Raw genomic sequence first — 16,600 nt, forward strand, 5'->3', positions numbered from 1 at the left:
GCAGTATCTGGGAGGTCTTTTTTTTTACATTAATGACAGTTCTTCCCAATAGATGTCAGAATTTGATTCACATTGTATGCTATACCATGTGGAGGTTGCTCTCACTATCAATTCGTTAATCATAATCACCCAGAATTCCATAATATGATAAATTGTATGCAATGTATTTACAATTATTCATTCACATGCCAACAGATAAGTGCCATAGATGAAGAGATGCCATATATGATGAGGCTAAAATATTTGCGATTAGTGATGCAATAATATGGTGAGCATGTTTTGATAAACAACCTTTTGATTGCTGAGCATGAAGTCAAGTTTACTCGAGTCTTATTTCAATTCTTGTACGGAAGTGGATGTTAAGATGGGTAAATTATGAGAAAACCATATTTTCATGCAAAATTACCACATTTACCTCTAAAATAATGACCTAAAAATACAGATTGCATTATACTGCTATATGGACAACATTTGATACATAAATAAAGCAAATCTTTGTTTTTTCTGAATAATAGAAAAGGTTTAAAGAATTCAATGGTAAAATAAAACTGTACAAGACAACAACATGTGTTTGTAAATGAGTTGTGGTGTCAAGCTTTGTTTCAATTTTCTACTTCTCCTTGTTGACAAGGCTCATTAGCATTTTATCTTGTCTTGATTGGGGAGTGTCAATAACTTTCATGAGGACTTCCATCCACTGCCTTCTTTCCTCCTGCAGGTCTGCGCTCAGGTAGTACTGGCGCGTGGGTGTCACCAGGGTGAAACTATACAGTTGATCCAGACGACCTGGTGGTACTCCTTCCCTTACAGTAAACCCATCTGTTCTTGTACCTAGCACCACCTCACCTTTAGGGAATGCATCCTGTGTGATAGAACAAAAAATCCACATCACCACAATGGATGCCACTCGCACTTTATCATCCAGCATCAAAATTTTATATGAAGGAAATTGATATGATATTTTCCAAGAAAAGTAGGAGAAAATTGTAATATTTCACAACTAAAACCTGATTTTTTTCAGCGATGTGGCAATTTTTTTTGGAAAAAGGCTTCTCATATAACAGAAAAAGAACATCTGAATTTATCATTTACCAGTTATACTAGATTAGGATTAATCATACAGCCACATTTTTACTCTTTTGTGCATGCATTCTTTAACACACAACATTATAATCTTGTGAGCTGCCAAGAAAAACCAAGACATGGTTGATGGATAGGGGAATGTGAGAGGGACACATTCAAAAACAGCCAATTGTCTCATAAATAACTAGAAATATCACTGAAGGTGATTAATACCCCCACCCTTTGGCATTACCAGGAAAATGCAGTTTCTAAAACATTTAGAAAATTAATCTTGCAAGTCTTTATCCCAAGATAAATATTTTTGCAAAATTTCATGAGCACTGGATAAAATCTGGGAAAGTAGTTTGATTTACAAGCAGTTTTCCTGGATATTGGGCCATGATAAACAGTTACCATGGCAACACAATACCTAACAAATGCCAAAATAAGTCTTGCACATCTTGAGCACAGGTCACAAAATGAAGAAATAGTTCAATCCGCATATTGTGGTAATGCTGCCACCATTGCAAATGACTTCTGACACGTTATCTTTACCTCATGACTAATGTAGAAGGGAAATTTTCATGAGGATTGGTGGAAAACTGATGAAGTAATTTGAATGAAAGATGTTCACCTAATTTTCACCAAAAACATGTTACCATGGCAACAAAATGTACATTGCATATCTTTACCTCGAGACCAATGTGTTTGCCAAATTTCATATGAATTGGTTACAAATTGAGGAAGTAGTTTGAACCACAAGATTTCAAAGAGACCGCCCGCTGATTCCTATATTCCCCATTCAAACTTTGGCAGGGTATAAAGGTATCACTTTTCTGATCTCTATCAATAATTACATACTAGAAATTGGACGTGTCCAAAGGACACAGATGCACCCGCTTAATGCGATCCGAAATTCATTCAATATGACTGAACTTGATATCGTGCAGAAACCAATATGCATATATATAATGAACAAAATTAGACCTCCGAGCCAACTCGCATATATAATGAGCTGTGACCTTTGACCTGCATACTCCAAATTCAAACTTAGCCTGTATTTTGGTGTCATCTACCTACACACCCAAATTTTTTTAAAAATCTGTTGAATATTTCATAAGTTGTCATGCGGAAACCAATTCGCATATTTAATGAGTTGTGACCTTCAACCTTTGGACTCCGAATTGGAGCTTCGCCTGTATTTTGTCATCTACCTACACACCAAAAATTTTTAAAATCCATTAAATATTTTTCAATTTGTTGCAACTCGCATATTTAATGAGCCGAGACCTTTGACCTGCGAGCTCCAAATTCAGACTTAGCCTGTATTTTGGTGTCATCTGCCTACCCATCAACCAAATTAAAAAAAAAATTCATTGAATATATTTCAAGTTATTGCACGGAAACCAACTCGCATGTTTAATGAGCTGTGACCTTTGACCTGCGGACTCTGAATTCGAACATAGCCTGTATTTTGGTGTTATCTACATGTACCTACACACCAAAAATTTTCAAAATCCATTAAATAATTTTCAAGTTGTTGCGCGGAAACCAAGTGGGGGGGGGGGAGGACGGACAGGGGCAAAGCTTAAAGGGATGGTCCAGGTTGGAGATATGTATATCTCAATGAATAGAGTAAAATTCACAAAGCAAAATGCTGAAAACTTGATCAAAATCAGATGACAAATAACAAAGTTATTGAATTTTAAAGATTTGCATTATTCCGGTGAAACAGTTCTAGGCATGTCTTTATGAATATTCATTAGGTGAGCTGATGATGTCATATCCCCACTTGTTCTTTTGTATTTTATTCTATGAAATTAGGTTTATTCAAAATTTTTCTACCAAGATCCAAAACAATTAGATTGACAGCTGTTTAAGTGCATTTATTCATTTATTGTCGCAACATAGTTCATCATAATGGAGACACATCATTTACACATGTATGAAATAATGAAACATTTATGATTTCATGTAATGACATGAGACAAGGCAAAAGCGATTTTGTGTCTCGCCCACTTATGAAAATAATCAGAAATATCGTGATTTGTGAGGGCACGCAACATAATTGTATTAAAACTTCATTGTGAAATGACTGGGATGGAATAACACTTGTCATAAGAGCCTTGCACGTAAACTTTAATGTTGACCTGAAAATGACCTTTCACCTTACCATGTGACCTCCGACTGCAGCATATCATGCAGGTCCCCCAAGTCCATCTACCATCCAAGTTTGGTTGAAAAGTGACTTATGGTTGCGGAGTTAGGTGTCATAAGAGAGTCTTACATGTAAACTTTAACGTTGACCTGAAACTGACCTTTGACCTTTCCATGTGACCTCCAACTGCAGCATATCATGCAGGTCCCCCAAGTCCATCTACCATCCAAATTTGGTTGAAAAGTGACTTATGGTTGCAGAGTTAGGTGTCATAAGAGAGAGTTTTGCATATAAATTGTAAAGTTGACCTGAAAATGACCTTCGACCTTACCATGTGACCTCCGACTGCAGCATAACATGCAGGTCCCCTAAGTCCATCTACCATCCAAGTTTGGTTTAAAAGCGACTTACGGTTGTGGAGTTATGTGTCATAAGGTTTGTGACGACGGACGACATTTGGATCCATACGACTCGCCTTCACCTCTGGTGGGCGAGACAAAAAAGGAAAGTGGGGATGTGACATCATCAGCCCACCTGATGAATAATCTTGACGATGTGCATATAACTGTTTTCACAAAATATTGATAAGCTTTAAAGTTCAATAACTTAGTTATTTGTTATCAGATTTTGATGAAATTTTCAGCATTTTGCTCTGTGAATTTTACTCTATTTATTTAGATACAAATATTTTCGGCCCGGATCCCTTTAACAGACCTGCCAACCTCTGGGAAAAAAAACTGTATTCTGCGATAAAAAAAAAATTCCCCCAAAGAGTGTATTTCATAATAAAATGCTTGTCGCACTCGCTCATCGCAGCGCTCAAGCTGCATGCAAGCTAAAATGCGCACTGCTCTTGCAGATGAAAAAAAAACATTGAAAAATGTGTATATCTTCACCCTGGTTTTAACAAAATGATTGGAAAAAAAACAAGTTACCTGAAATTGATCTAATAACCATATTTGTGTACGTTTTATAAATAGAAACATATAAAGATAATTTTTCTCAATAAATTACGATTTTGTAAAAAAAACGTACCGGCACTACATACACCTAAAACATACTGGTTGGCAGGTCTGCTTTAATTCAGACTTCGTCTGCATAAAAACTACCTGTTATGCTAGATCACTACAGATATGGCATAGACAGTAGAAAGTTAAAAGGAGCTGATGGCTGAAAGACCAAAAAGTAAATCTCTCTCATCCCGAAGAGACAAAATAGACATGCGCATAAAGCTAGCTGTGCGAGAAATGTCATTAAAAAAAAACTTCTGACGATGCGATTCAGAAGGGGTGATATAAAAAAGTATTTTGAGGTACTTAGACTTAATATGTTGGCTCCAAATTTGGGGAGTGGACAGGAATATTCAAAGCTTCCAATATGTCAAAAAATATCTTTGCGTAAAAATGATATTTTAAAGAAACCTATGATTCCGAGGCACCGAGTCACAAATGAGGCTCTTCCAGTCATACAAATATAAAAACAAATTGGCGCCTCTGGCAGTCTCAATATACAGTGCGTATCAAAAAAAAAGGTAATCCAACTGTAGAGGGTTTAAATTCAAAGCTTATGTAATTTCACTATTTTAATTCACCTAAATATGAAAGAGGGACTTCCCAGCTTTTCATTGATACCCTATTTGTACCACTGATATTATGCTTGACCGAATGAATCAATGCTGAAGACAACAGGTACAAATTCAACTCTTTGCAAGTTTTTGTAAGCTAGATGAAAGGGCAAGGGCTGAGTTAAATACTTTTACGAAGGCCTGGGCTAGCTGAATTCTTTGTCTTTGAACATGGCTACTTTGAATAGCATTTTGTAGGATTTGATAGTAGTGAATACACAAATGAAAGGGTTGCTTTCCTCATGTTTCAGACTGATAGTCTGTAGTAGCTTATGTGGGTTACTTCTGGTCTTGTACTACACAACTATCCTTGGAAAAATGGTTCAACTTACAGTTGAAGAGCGAATCTTCCTGGTGACCACATTTCACCAAACACATAGTTTGCAGAGGACTCGAGAAGCTTTCAGGGAACGTTTCCCAGAAAGAGTGCTTCCAGAAAACAAAACAATCTGGGCGAACATTAGGATTATGAAGTTAACATGAGTGGTCAAAATGGACAGTCTGGGTTGGACTGTCTGGCAGTGGGCAAGTGATTGGACCTTTTTTCTTTCGAAGAAATGTTACTGGTCATATGTACTTGCAGATGATCAATGAGGACGTCTTGCCACGATTAGAGGAACATTTTGAGAGACAAGTTCGAGGAGTTTTCAGACAGCTCTGGTGGATCCAAGACGGTGCCCCTGCACATCGTCTCATCGCTGTCCGAGATCGACTCAGAGAACTCTTTGGAGATCGAGTCGTTGCCCTAAACCATGAGGTAGAATGGCCTCCAAGATCGCCTGATCTCACGCCCTGTGATTATTTCCTTTGGGGACATTTAAAAAACAAGGTGTTTGCAACTCCTCCCCAAGATCTTGACGATTTGCAGGGCCGAATTCGACATGAAGTGGATGCTTTGCGAAATGACCCGGCTATGGTGAGACGAGCTTTCCAGGAAATGGTCCGTCGCTGCAGGCTTTGTGTGCAAAGGGGAGGAGGACATGTTGAAGGTGTGGGTGCATGATAGGTAAGAGTGAGAATTTAACCTTCTAATCATCATTTCAAGAAATGACTTGATTTGTCATTGTAAAAAAAATCACTTTTAATGAACTTGAGTCTGCAAACCATCAGGTATTTATGTCACCCATTTTACCAAAACCTGCAAAAAATGGAATATGTAGGCCCTACCTGTTGTCTTACAGATCAAATTATTTGGTCATTCGTGGCATCAGTGGTGAAAGTACGGTATCAATCAAAAGCTGAGAAGTTACTCTTTCATGTAAATTAAAATTATCAAATTAAGTCAGCTTTGAATATGAACTCTCTAAATTTGGATTACCTTTTTTTGATACGCACTGTATATGTAACTCACCAAAGGATCTTGATAATAACTCAATAATCTGCCATCTAATGAGAACCATCGACGTTTGTATGCTTCATTTCCTTTTGGACCAGTCTTGCTTAGCCATCCTTCCTTTAAGAAGTCTCTGGTTAACTGTTGGGCCAGCTGGTAGAAGACAACAAATATTCAACAATGAAAAAATTAAACATTTAACAGTATGTGGGATGTCATCTATCATACAAAACATAGAAATGACCAATTGATTGGGATTTTTTGTATGGTCAGCCCCCCCCCCCACGGCCCGTCTCCTATATCATAGTCGACGTTCATGTGTATGACGTCATTTCAACCACTCAAGCTCAGCATGAAGATCAATCACAATGGATCTTTTCTCTTATAAAATACAATTTTCAGTGAATTTTCACAAAATTAATTAAGTTGTATGATAGATTATGTTTATAATACATGAAATTGTTTTCTGAACTCCAAAATCTACGGCTCATACTAATCAGTCGGGTCGCGTGCGCTTACGAAATCATTTGGATTTTGATGCCATTTTTTTTAACGGTGTCTTCAATGGGACAAACAAAAAAATACAAATAAAATGAAATTGAAATTAGAGTTTGGTTTTAAGCCGCCAAGTGCCATAAATACAAGGCAAAAGCAATTTTGTGTCTCGCCCACTTATGAAAATAACCAGAAATATCATTTCCGAGGGCATGCAAGAGAATTATATTGAAACTTCATTGTGAAATGACTGGGATGGAATAACACTTGTCATAAGAGCCTAGCACGTAAACTTTAATGTTGACCTGAAAATGACATTTGACCTTACCATGTGACCTCCGACTGCAGCATAACATGCAGGTCGCCCAAATACATCTACCACCCAAGTTTGTTGAAAAGTAACTTACGGTTGTGGAGTTAGGTGTCATAAGAGTCTTGCATGTAAACTTTAACATTGACCTGAAAATGACATTTGACCTCACCATGTGACCTCAGACTGCAGCATAACATGAAGGTCCCCCAAGTCCATCTACCATCCAAGTTTGGTTGAAAAGTGACTTACGGTTGCGGAGGTAGGTGTCATAAGAGAGTCTTGCATGTAAACTTTAACGTTGACCTGAAAATGACCTTTGACCTTACCAGGTGACCTCAAACTGCAGCATAACATGCAGGTCCCCCAAGTCCATCTACCATCCAAGTTTGGTTGAAAAGTGACTTACGGTTGCGGAGGTAGGTGTCATAAGAGAGTCTTGCATGTAAACTTTAACGTTGACCTGAAAATGACCTTTGACCTTACCAGGTGACCTCAAACTGCAGCATAACATGCAGGTCCCCCAAGTCCATCTACCATCCAAGTTTGGTTGAAAAGCGACTTACGGTTGTGGAGTTATGTGTCACTACAAGTTTGTGACGGACGGACGACGGACGACATTTGGATCCGTAAGTCTCGCCTTCACCTCTGGTGGGCGAGACAAAAATGTACTGGACCACTGTTTTAACATAACAAACAAGCAAATTTCGACTAGTGTTTTAACATAATCACATTCCACATATTTGACCTGATTTCTGTTGAATTTTGTGTACATCCCACATCGTTATCTCCCATTTACTCCAACACATACTTCTCTCTTCGCACACTCAATTTTGATCATGAGGTACTGAATTGAAGTTATTGCTCACAAACACACAAACTTCTAAGGTCTACGGTATCCTTAAAAAGATTCTTGTCCAAGTTGTGTTTACTTTTTTTGCTGTGCTATTACATTACATGTACATGTATATGCTTCGTTGTAAATATACATCGTACATGATTCCTTTTTAATTTCGTTTCGTCTTTCTAACGTTTCTTTTCTCTCGATTTAGTCTCTTTACACCTAACGTCAAAAACAAACTTTCAAAAAGAAAATCACATTTTTAAAGGTTTAATATCTGTTCTTTAATTTGATACCTCAATTACAGAAAACGGTCAAGAATTAACAAAGTTCTATTTATTGAAATAAGGCTTGAATTCCAATAATTTCATAAAATGAAGAGGTTTTACTGAATAGCTTTCAGACTAACTCGACACTCAGTTTTATTGGTGATTAGCCATGCATAAAGTCTTTTGTAAACCGTGCGATTGCTTAGGTGAGAAACCGCCATTTTCTGCGATTTACATGTAGCTATCAAATTAAAGGCACATGATTTTCTCTTTGAAATTTTGATAAACCCCGCCAAATGACTTTTTGCTATCTTTTCTTCAAAATGTGTTTACTCACTTATGCATGGATGAGAAGTCTCATATATTATACCATCTGAAAGAAAAGATTCTAAGCTTTACAATGACAGGTAATTTGTCTATTGTATTTGTGATTAAATTATGATAAATCATCGGTAAACCTAGGTTTCGTTTTTTGTGGGACGCACTGAATAAACATGATTAAGGAAAAACGCGTCTCCAGCATTCTGTACATGGTTCATTACCGCAAGATATAGCAATCATCTTCGTTTGTTATCATTTAATCATTTATTTTATATTTTTATATGATTAGGATGTTATGCTGGAAATCATTAGAATTTGTTTAGTCAGATAATTTGTGATTTTATTTGCTAATTGCTACTCGATCATGATGAAAGAAATCTTTGAATAATTGCACAAACGAAGTTGGGATGGTAGTTATGCACACTTACAACAAAAAAGATTCCCATCGGGCAAACAGTCTTTTAATCTATTGAAATTACGACAATAGTCATGACAACGGATCATGCTACATAATTTTGCGTTTTGCAAGGCACAAATTTTATGCCTGCCCCTTAAAGCGGATACTTGACAAAAATTGCTGGCTGAAAAGAAATAATAGTATATGGAGACTCGGGAAATGGCAGTAGTGTTTACCATCTCAGACCAGAAGAGCGAAAAAAAATTATCCTCCCCCATTTTTTGGGGGACTTTTTTTGGCAACCACCTCCTGTCTATGCGCCTGCATACCCTTTCATTCATTTCATTTGCGTTTCTTACTCCTGATTTTTTTTTCTATATTTTCCACTCCCTCACTTTTCTCTTAGAGTCTTTCCGTCTGTCTCTTTTTATGTATTTATTTTTGGGAGCCGCATGTAGGGGCGGGAAAAAGCAATCAATCTGGATCAGCCTATCAAAACTAGAATGAATCATTTTCATATTTTCTCTTCAGTTTTCAGCTATAATTACTAAACAAATTATTTTGTAAGGTCAGGAATTAGACAGGTTGAAGTTCATTTCTGTCTCAAAATAGTTTTGTTATGTTACTAGACTTTATTTTCTTTAAATTTTCTTTCTACAACATTTTCCAAGGGCAAATCACATCTTTTGAAGAAGAGACCACCTTGATTGATAAGTAAAAAGTTTGAAACTTTTACAGATGTTAATATCATGACCAATTTCATAGTAAAACTGTGTTAAAAATTTGTTAGAGAATATCCTTAAAATTATGCACCCGGTGCAAAAGTTATCTCATTCTTTGGGTGGAACAGATTAAAGGGATGTATCCCTCTTGATTTATTTTGAAAATGATCTGTGAATTGATTGTGAATGGAAGAAAATTGCTGGGAATATTTGAGTGATTAGTGATGGGTGCTGTATCCTTTTTGTGCATGTGCGGTCACGAATGAAATGAAAATTTAAATAAACCAATGGATTGATCATAATTCTAATTTATGATGGAATGGTGGCATGATGATAACGATCATGATCAACTCAATTTTGGCATAAGTGAAAGACTTGGCATTGTTAAAATGAGAGAAAGATTATTGATGACCAGGACTTCGGGTGAGAGAAAAGAGAAATAAGGCATAAGTGATGTGTCTCGCCCACTTGTGAAAATGACCAGAAATATCGCGATTTGGCCGCCGATCACGCGAATGCCGCAAAAATTTGCACGCTGGTAGTGTGCGATGTAATTTACAAGGTTGTATGGTAAAATTTTCCAAAATAATGAGATTTTATTTTATATGAATTATGCTAATTTATGCATAAATCATACTTTTTTCTCTAATTCACTAAATAAAGCTCCTAGAATGCTAATTTTTGGTAAAAATACCCTTTGTAGCATTCTTAACAATCACAATTGAAAAAAACTTTGGTTTGGAAATCAATTTTTTATGTATTTAATTGTTTTATGAATTTCTTATGTATTTCTTTGTTTTTCAACCTTTTGTTTTTCTTTGATTTTTCACCTGATTTCTTGCGCAACCTTTTTGAAGCATAATTATGCTAAAATCAATTGATTTCAGCTGTTTAAAGTAAAAATATTCATACCTTTATGTATAAGATGAGAAAACTCAATTTGAATTGACTATGTACACAATTGGAACAATTTTTGAACTGACATGCACTTACGAAATGTTGCGTAATTTCGTAACCGCATATCTGGGCATCGTAAATTTGGTCTCAAAATATGCGCAAGACTTAAAAGTATGAACTCTGCGAGTGGCGCAGTAAAAAATTTCGCGCGGCGGAATGATCGCAGAAAATGTTGAAGGGGGGGGGTTGATTCAACCCCCAGGCCTGTTTAGGGTTAATATATATCTGTCTATCTTCTATTAATATATTTACCTATCATTTATCTTTCCATCCATCTATTCATCTATCTTTCTTATATGTATGTATGTCTATCTGTCTGTCTATTTATCTTTCAATCTTATATCCACTCCTATGTTTGAATAATTATGTCTGTTTATTTATCTATTTACAACAGACCACCTAATTCGTCTGCATGACAAATTAAAATCTAGTTTCCATTTGAAAATCTAAGGTTAGAGGTGACTGGCAAGGCTCAAGTCTAGACTTCATCATAATTTTGTAATCTACGAAAATTTGTTTGAGAAAGTTTCTGTCTATAAGAACTGACCATGCTGAGCATTCCTCAGCTAATTGAAAGCACCCACACTTTATACATAGCAGGGCTAAACAAATATTTCACATTGTTTGCACTAGGAATTGGGAATTTAAATGGTATAAGTTGGTACATGTATACCGGTATTGAAATATCAATATCGAAAAAGCTTATAATTAAATACAATGGCCCAGGATGATTCAGGTTAACTGGGGTTTGTATCCTCATAGTTTTGCCACAGGCTTCCAGCATACTTCCAGGAACCCCCATAGTCAGAGAAACTGGATTTAAAACCTTGATTACTGACATATACATGAGTTGCGCATTTCTCATTAAAATGATCAAATCAATCAAACTTCAGTTTGTTTATTTCTTTGCCAATTAAAAAAAAATCCCATAAGTATAGCAATATCTTTTACATGGTTATAGAATTATTTAGAGGGTTTTCTGTTTACAGACATGACCGTCCAATATGAGTTTTCCTTGTGTGGGTGTGTGTGTGAAAAGAGCATTCATTCTACTACCAAACTATTCTTTTGAGGCCAAGCTTTGGTTAAACAGTTATCAGTCAGGTATGGTTCCACAATGAAAATCATATTTTGTTTATTTTTTAATAAAGCTCTATATGAAAGAACTTGCACTCATGGTAAAAAGAAATATCAAAACTGTCTCCTAAATAACTTGCAGCAAATCAGTTGAGGAGCAATGTGAAATGATCAGATATTGGTATAATTAATATTCCAAAGATATAGAGAGCGTATCTGTTTGTGTAAAATTGAGAAGCCCCAATTAAAAACATAGAAAATAGAAACTTACATCTTCATCACAGGCCCCTGGATAAGCTACTTTCAGTCTGTTGAACTTTGCATGCCGAATGGCCATGTACCAATCAACTATATCCTGAAATACAAGGAAGTCGAGCCAAACAAATACATCAATTATACTTTGAATTACACAAATTATACCAACACAAGCTAAGTAGTTGCATTCATATTTATAACTAATCAATGAGATGTTTAGTATAACTATGTTATTGCCAAAAATATTTGAAATGTTCATTAAAAATGTTTGTCATTGTTAAATCTATTGATATTTGAAATTGATGCTCGTTGCACAGTATTAATAAATGTCAGAACAGAGAGAACATGAAAACACCATTATTTTTTTATTTATGAGATAACTGGATACATCCCTTTAACTATTGCTTTTCATCCACATGAACGACTAACCAAAGACAATAATACACACAAAATTCCTTGCGTGGTAACCCTGACCTGAGCATTACGTTAAGATACTTAATCATGGCCACGTCATGTCCTCTTCTGAGTATGAACATGTTGCCGGTAGGAGAGTTTAAAGGGATGCTTCCAGTCATCTCATAAATAAGAAAATAACGTTAAGTGTTTTCATGACTTATTTCAATAACTGGGATACATCCCGTTAAGTATTGCTAGACCAACATGGATTCAAAGCGTGGGAGGCATGTCTAGAACAACAAACGCAATGGAACAGGGGGAGGAAAATGCAGAGGCCGCAACTATGAGAGCTGAGGGAAACTCATCTCCACAGATGAAAGTCTTCCAAGGGAACAACCGAAAGTGATGGTGGAGTGCAAAAGTGGCCCTCAAATCATCAAGAGAAGAAATCTCGACAGAAGACATGACGATTTGATACTCGTGGCATCACGGGCCTCATCCTCTTAACAGGAGCTTAGCTAAATGCATGAAAAACCAGCGCAAAGAGAGTGGCCAAACACTGCACTGAAAGATTAGCAAACAAGGGTTAAACAGACACGTGAACCCACAATGACGAATCAAAAAAACATTTCAAGGACCTGGACACCAGATCCTATTACCAAAAGGTAAGGGATCTGATTAAATGTTTGGTTCTAGATAACAAGGCATGGAAGTCACACGTATTCCACGCCAATCCCATAAAAGTGTCCGGAAGCAAAGCATAAGCATGCAAAGCTACGCCTCTGGTTACAGAAACAAGGGGGGATCTAGACTGATAAACAGACGAAAGATGCCCTAAGTACCAACTCAAGGAGTTAGTCAAGCATCAAGAACAGCTGACAGGCACCATGATGGACTAAACCCAAACAAGCTCCATGTTTGACAAGAAAATCTCAAAGAGTCTTCTAAGATTAAATTGGGGATATTAGATCATCTGAAACCAACACAAAAGGGTCATAAAGGTGAAATGATGGCCAACGATGATCAAAGAACGATCCAACTTTGTCAAAAATCTGAAAAACCAACAAGTAAGAGTCGCGATCAGAAGGACTGAACCTTGCACAGCTGAGTAGACGATCGCTGGACCTAGTGGAGAAGGCAAAAACGGGGTGAATATAAGCCCAGAATTGAGACTCACCGACTTACATATAAAAGTAAGCCAAGCCACATCAACACAAACGAAAGGAATGCGAAACCTCTCAGATCTAAGTTTCAGGGGAGGCACCCAGAAGCCGATCTCTGTCTCATACGTGTGTGAGAACAGACAATCTGCAGATTCTGATAGAGAGCTGTGGCAGGCCGGTCTGTTTCCAGCGGCCCGACAAGGGCCTGGAATAATCAAGAGCACTGTTTGAAGAAAACCACTCGGAGGGCAGGCAAACATGTTGAGAAAAACAACTGAGTGCCATCCTGCCTGTATAAAAGAGCCACAAAAGACCTGCTGTCTATGCGGAATTGTACAATCCAGCCAATCAGCTCAACTGAAAGTGTCATGGGAAGTAGAGCACGGCTCGCATCACAACATATACATGTGTGTTAAAGCGAGCAGTCAAGATCAGACCCTGGACCCCATCACTCCTGCAGGAGGGGAGAAGTGTGAAGTGGCTTGACCTGAACCAACAACAGCATGCAGGCCCATGTGACTTGGCTGCGATGGATGTCCGCTGGACGGGGGAATCCCCAGCCGCAGCAAGTATACGCTTGAGATTTTTCTGGCCAAAATATGCCTCTGTCATGGCGTCATGTGTAAACGACAATCTAAAGATGTAAACCAACAATCATAGCCAAACACAAGTCCTCAAACAACTAGGTTCCGACGGGTTCAAGCAAGGTAATAATCAGCCCTGCCCTGTCAAGGCTAGGGACAGGAGACTGGCTAAGAATGTCCATCCCCTCGCCTGAAAAAGTGGGCGAAGGAGTAGAAAGAGGCGAGGAAAATTTTCACCAATACTTCCCAAAGTCTGTGACGAGAACCCAGTTGTTTATTAAACAGCTACAAGGCTTGGTTAGATGTTGTTTGAAGGTTTGCATGGTGGCATGTACAATTGCTGATGTGGTTTACGGTACACCATGTGGAGTGTTATAGAAGCAGTGGATAGAAGAAGAGAGGAAGTGGATAGGCGAGAAAGTGGAGATTTGAGAATAGAGTATTCTTTCTTGAGAATAGTCCTGAAAAGGACTGTAAACCAGAAGGAATGTTGAGTGAGAACTGCTTGAGTAGTAGAGCTGATGAGGAGATGCTGGCTTGCGTCGGCGAGTAGAGATGATGAGTAGTAGAGAGACTCGACGTTTCGGACAGGTTGACTGTCCGTCTTCAGGAGATTTGAGAATAGAGTATTCTTTCTTGAGAATAGTCCTGAAAAGGACTGTAAACCAGAAGGAATGTTGAGTGAGAACTGCTTGAGTAGTAGAGCTGATGAGGAGATGCTGGCTTGCGTCGGCGAGTAGAGATGATGAGAAGTAGAGAGACTCGACGTTTCGGACAGGTTGACTGTCCGTCTTCAGGAGATTTGAGAATAGAGTATTCTTTCTTGAGAATAGTCCTGAAAAGGACTGTAAACCAGAAGGAATGTTGAGTGAGAACTGCTTGAGTAGTAGAGCTGATGAGGAGATGCTGGCTTGCGTCGGCGAGTAGAGATGATGAGTAGTAGAGAGACTCGACGTTTCGGACAGGTTGACTGTCCGTCTTCAGGAGATTTGAGAATAGAGTATTCTTTCTTGAGAATAGTCCTGAAAAGGACTGTAAACCAGAAGGAATGTTGAGTGAGAACTGCTTGAGTAGTAGAGCTGATGAGGAGATGCTGGCTTGCGTCGGCGAGTAGAGATGATGAGTAGTAGAGAGACTCGACGTTTCGGACAGGTTGACTGTCCGTCTTCAGGAGATTTGAGAATAGAGTATTCTTTCTTGAGAATAGTCTTTTTTCAGGCGAGGGGATGGACATTCTTAGCCAGTCTCCTGTCCCTAGCCTTGACAGGGCAGGGCTGATTATTACCTTGCTTGAACCCGTCGGAACCTAGTTGTTTGAGGACTTGTGTTTGGCTATGATTGTTGGTTTACATCTTTAGATTGTCTCCTGAAGACGGACAGTCAACCTGTCCGAAACGTCGAGTCTCTCTACTACTCATCATCTCTACTCGCCGACGCAAGCCAGCATCTCCTCATCAGCTCTACTACTCAAGCAGTTCTCACTCAACATTCCTTCTGGTTTACAGTCCTTTTCAGGACTATTCTCAAGAAAGAATACTCTATTCTCAAATCTCCACTTTCTCGCCTATCCACTTCCTCTCTTCTTCTATCCACTGCTTCTATAACACTCCACATGGTGTACCGTAAACCACATCAGCAAAGGCTTGGTTACTCCAGTAAAACAAGCCTGAATGCCAGTAAGGCGCCGTCAATCTTCATGAGATATGCGGCTGCTACTTTCCTTCGAAGTGGTAATTACCCAACCGGGAAATCGCTGTGAATATCAATGGTGGGGGTATCTAAAACGGAAGTATCCAATTTTCTCTGGATGTTCGGTGCAGCTGCAGTCACTACCATAGCGCACCAAGCAGTGATAGCACAGCGATTAATAAGTAAAGGAGAGCTATCGATCGCCATGACATTCAGCTCCGATATTTGTGCTCGTAAGCTTGGAAAGGCTATGAGGAAAATAGTGAGCCTGAGCGGTTATGGTGCTCATATCGAAGAGCTGCCCTCTCTACAGCGGTGGCTGCTGGAAAAAGGGTGTCTATACTAGCCCCGACTATAACATAAGATAAGAAGAGTAGGACTAAATAATAAACAGAGGGTACCGTAACTCATATATAGAAAGTGAGGTTTAAGCTAAAGGCTGACTGTCCCATCGCCTGAGCGAAAGGTCCGCTGGTATGATAAATTGCCATCTTGAAGGCAGCCTAAAATCCTCACGAGAGAAGGATGCCCTGCGGTATGTAAGAAATTCTTCCCTCCAATCTAAGGGCCTGCCAGGGGGGTAGATTAGAGGGAGTTACCGCTGAAAGAGCCATCGCCTTGATCAATTCCGGGCCAGACTCTGAAGCTTGACACAGACTAGAGTGAATCCAGAAAGTCGAAGGAAGCACCTGATATCAATAGGGAGATTCGAATGAATCGCCGATGGCTCCCCAGAGTGAGGGCTGGCGGGTGATCTCTAAATCCACTCAATGCCAGAAACCAGCGATTGGACTGATAGAGAACATGGGGGTACAAGCCTGTCTGCTCAAGGGCGTGGTAAAGCAACATGAAGGTTGCAACGTCTAGCCAGCGAATATTGGGGGCTTGCCCACTTGTTAGGGATGAGACACGCATGGAAAAAGCTGGCGGCTGGCGTGAGGCTGTTT

The 16,600-nt window shown here is 38.6% G+C and overlaps 1 protein-coding gene across 3 annotated transcripts in view; it reads right to left on the bottom strand.

Annotated features, from left to right (window-relative positions):
* LOC121422773 (arf-GAP with dual PH domain-containing protein 1-like) overlaps nucleotides 1-16,600 on the bottom strand; it is a 102,588-nt gene continuing 85,988 nt past the window's right edge. For all 3 annotated transcript variants that reach the window (XM_041617957.1, XM_041617956.1, XM_041617958.1), the window contains exons 6-8: nucleotides 11,838-11,921; nucleotides 6,196-6,330; nucleotides 1-862 (exon numbers count right to left, since the gene is read on the bottom strand). In XM_041617957.1, the coding sequence (XP_041473891.1) occupies nucleotides 611-862; nucleotides 6,196-6,330; nucleotides 11,838-11,921 (471 nt within the window). In that variant the 3' untranslated portion in view covers nucleotides 1-610. The remainder of the gene's footprint in view (nucleotides 863-6,195; nucleotides 6,331-11,837; nucleotides 11,922-16,600) is intronic.

The sequence above is a fragment of the Lytechinus variegatus genome, chromosome 10, assembly GCF_018143015.1.
Source record: "Lytechinus variegatus isolate NC3 chromosome 10, Lvar_3.0, whole genome shotgun sequence".
Taxonomy (NCBI): Eukaryota; Metazoa; Echinodermata; class Echinoidea; order Temnopleuroida; family Toxopneustidae; genus Lytechinus; species Lytechinus variegatus.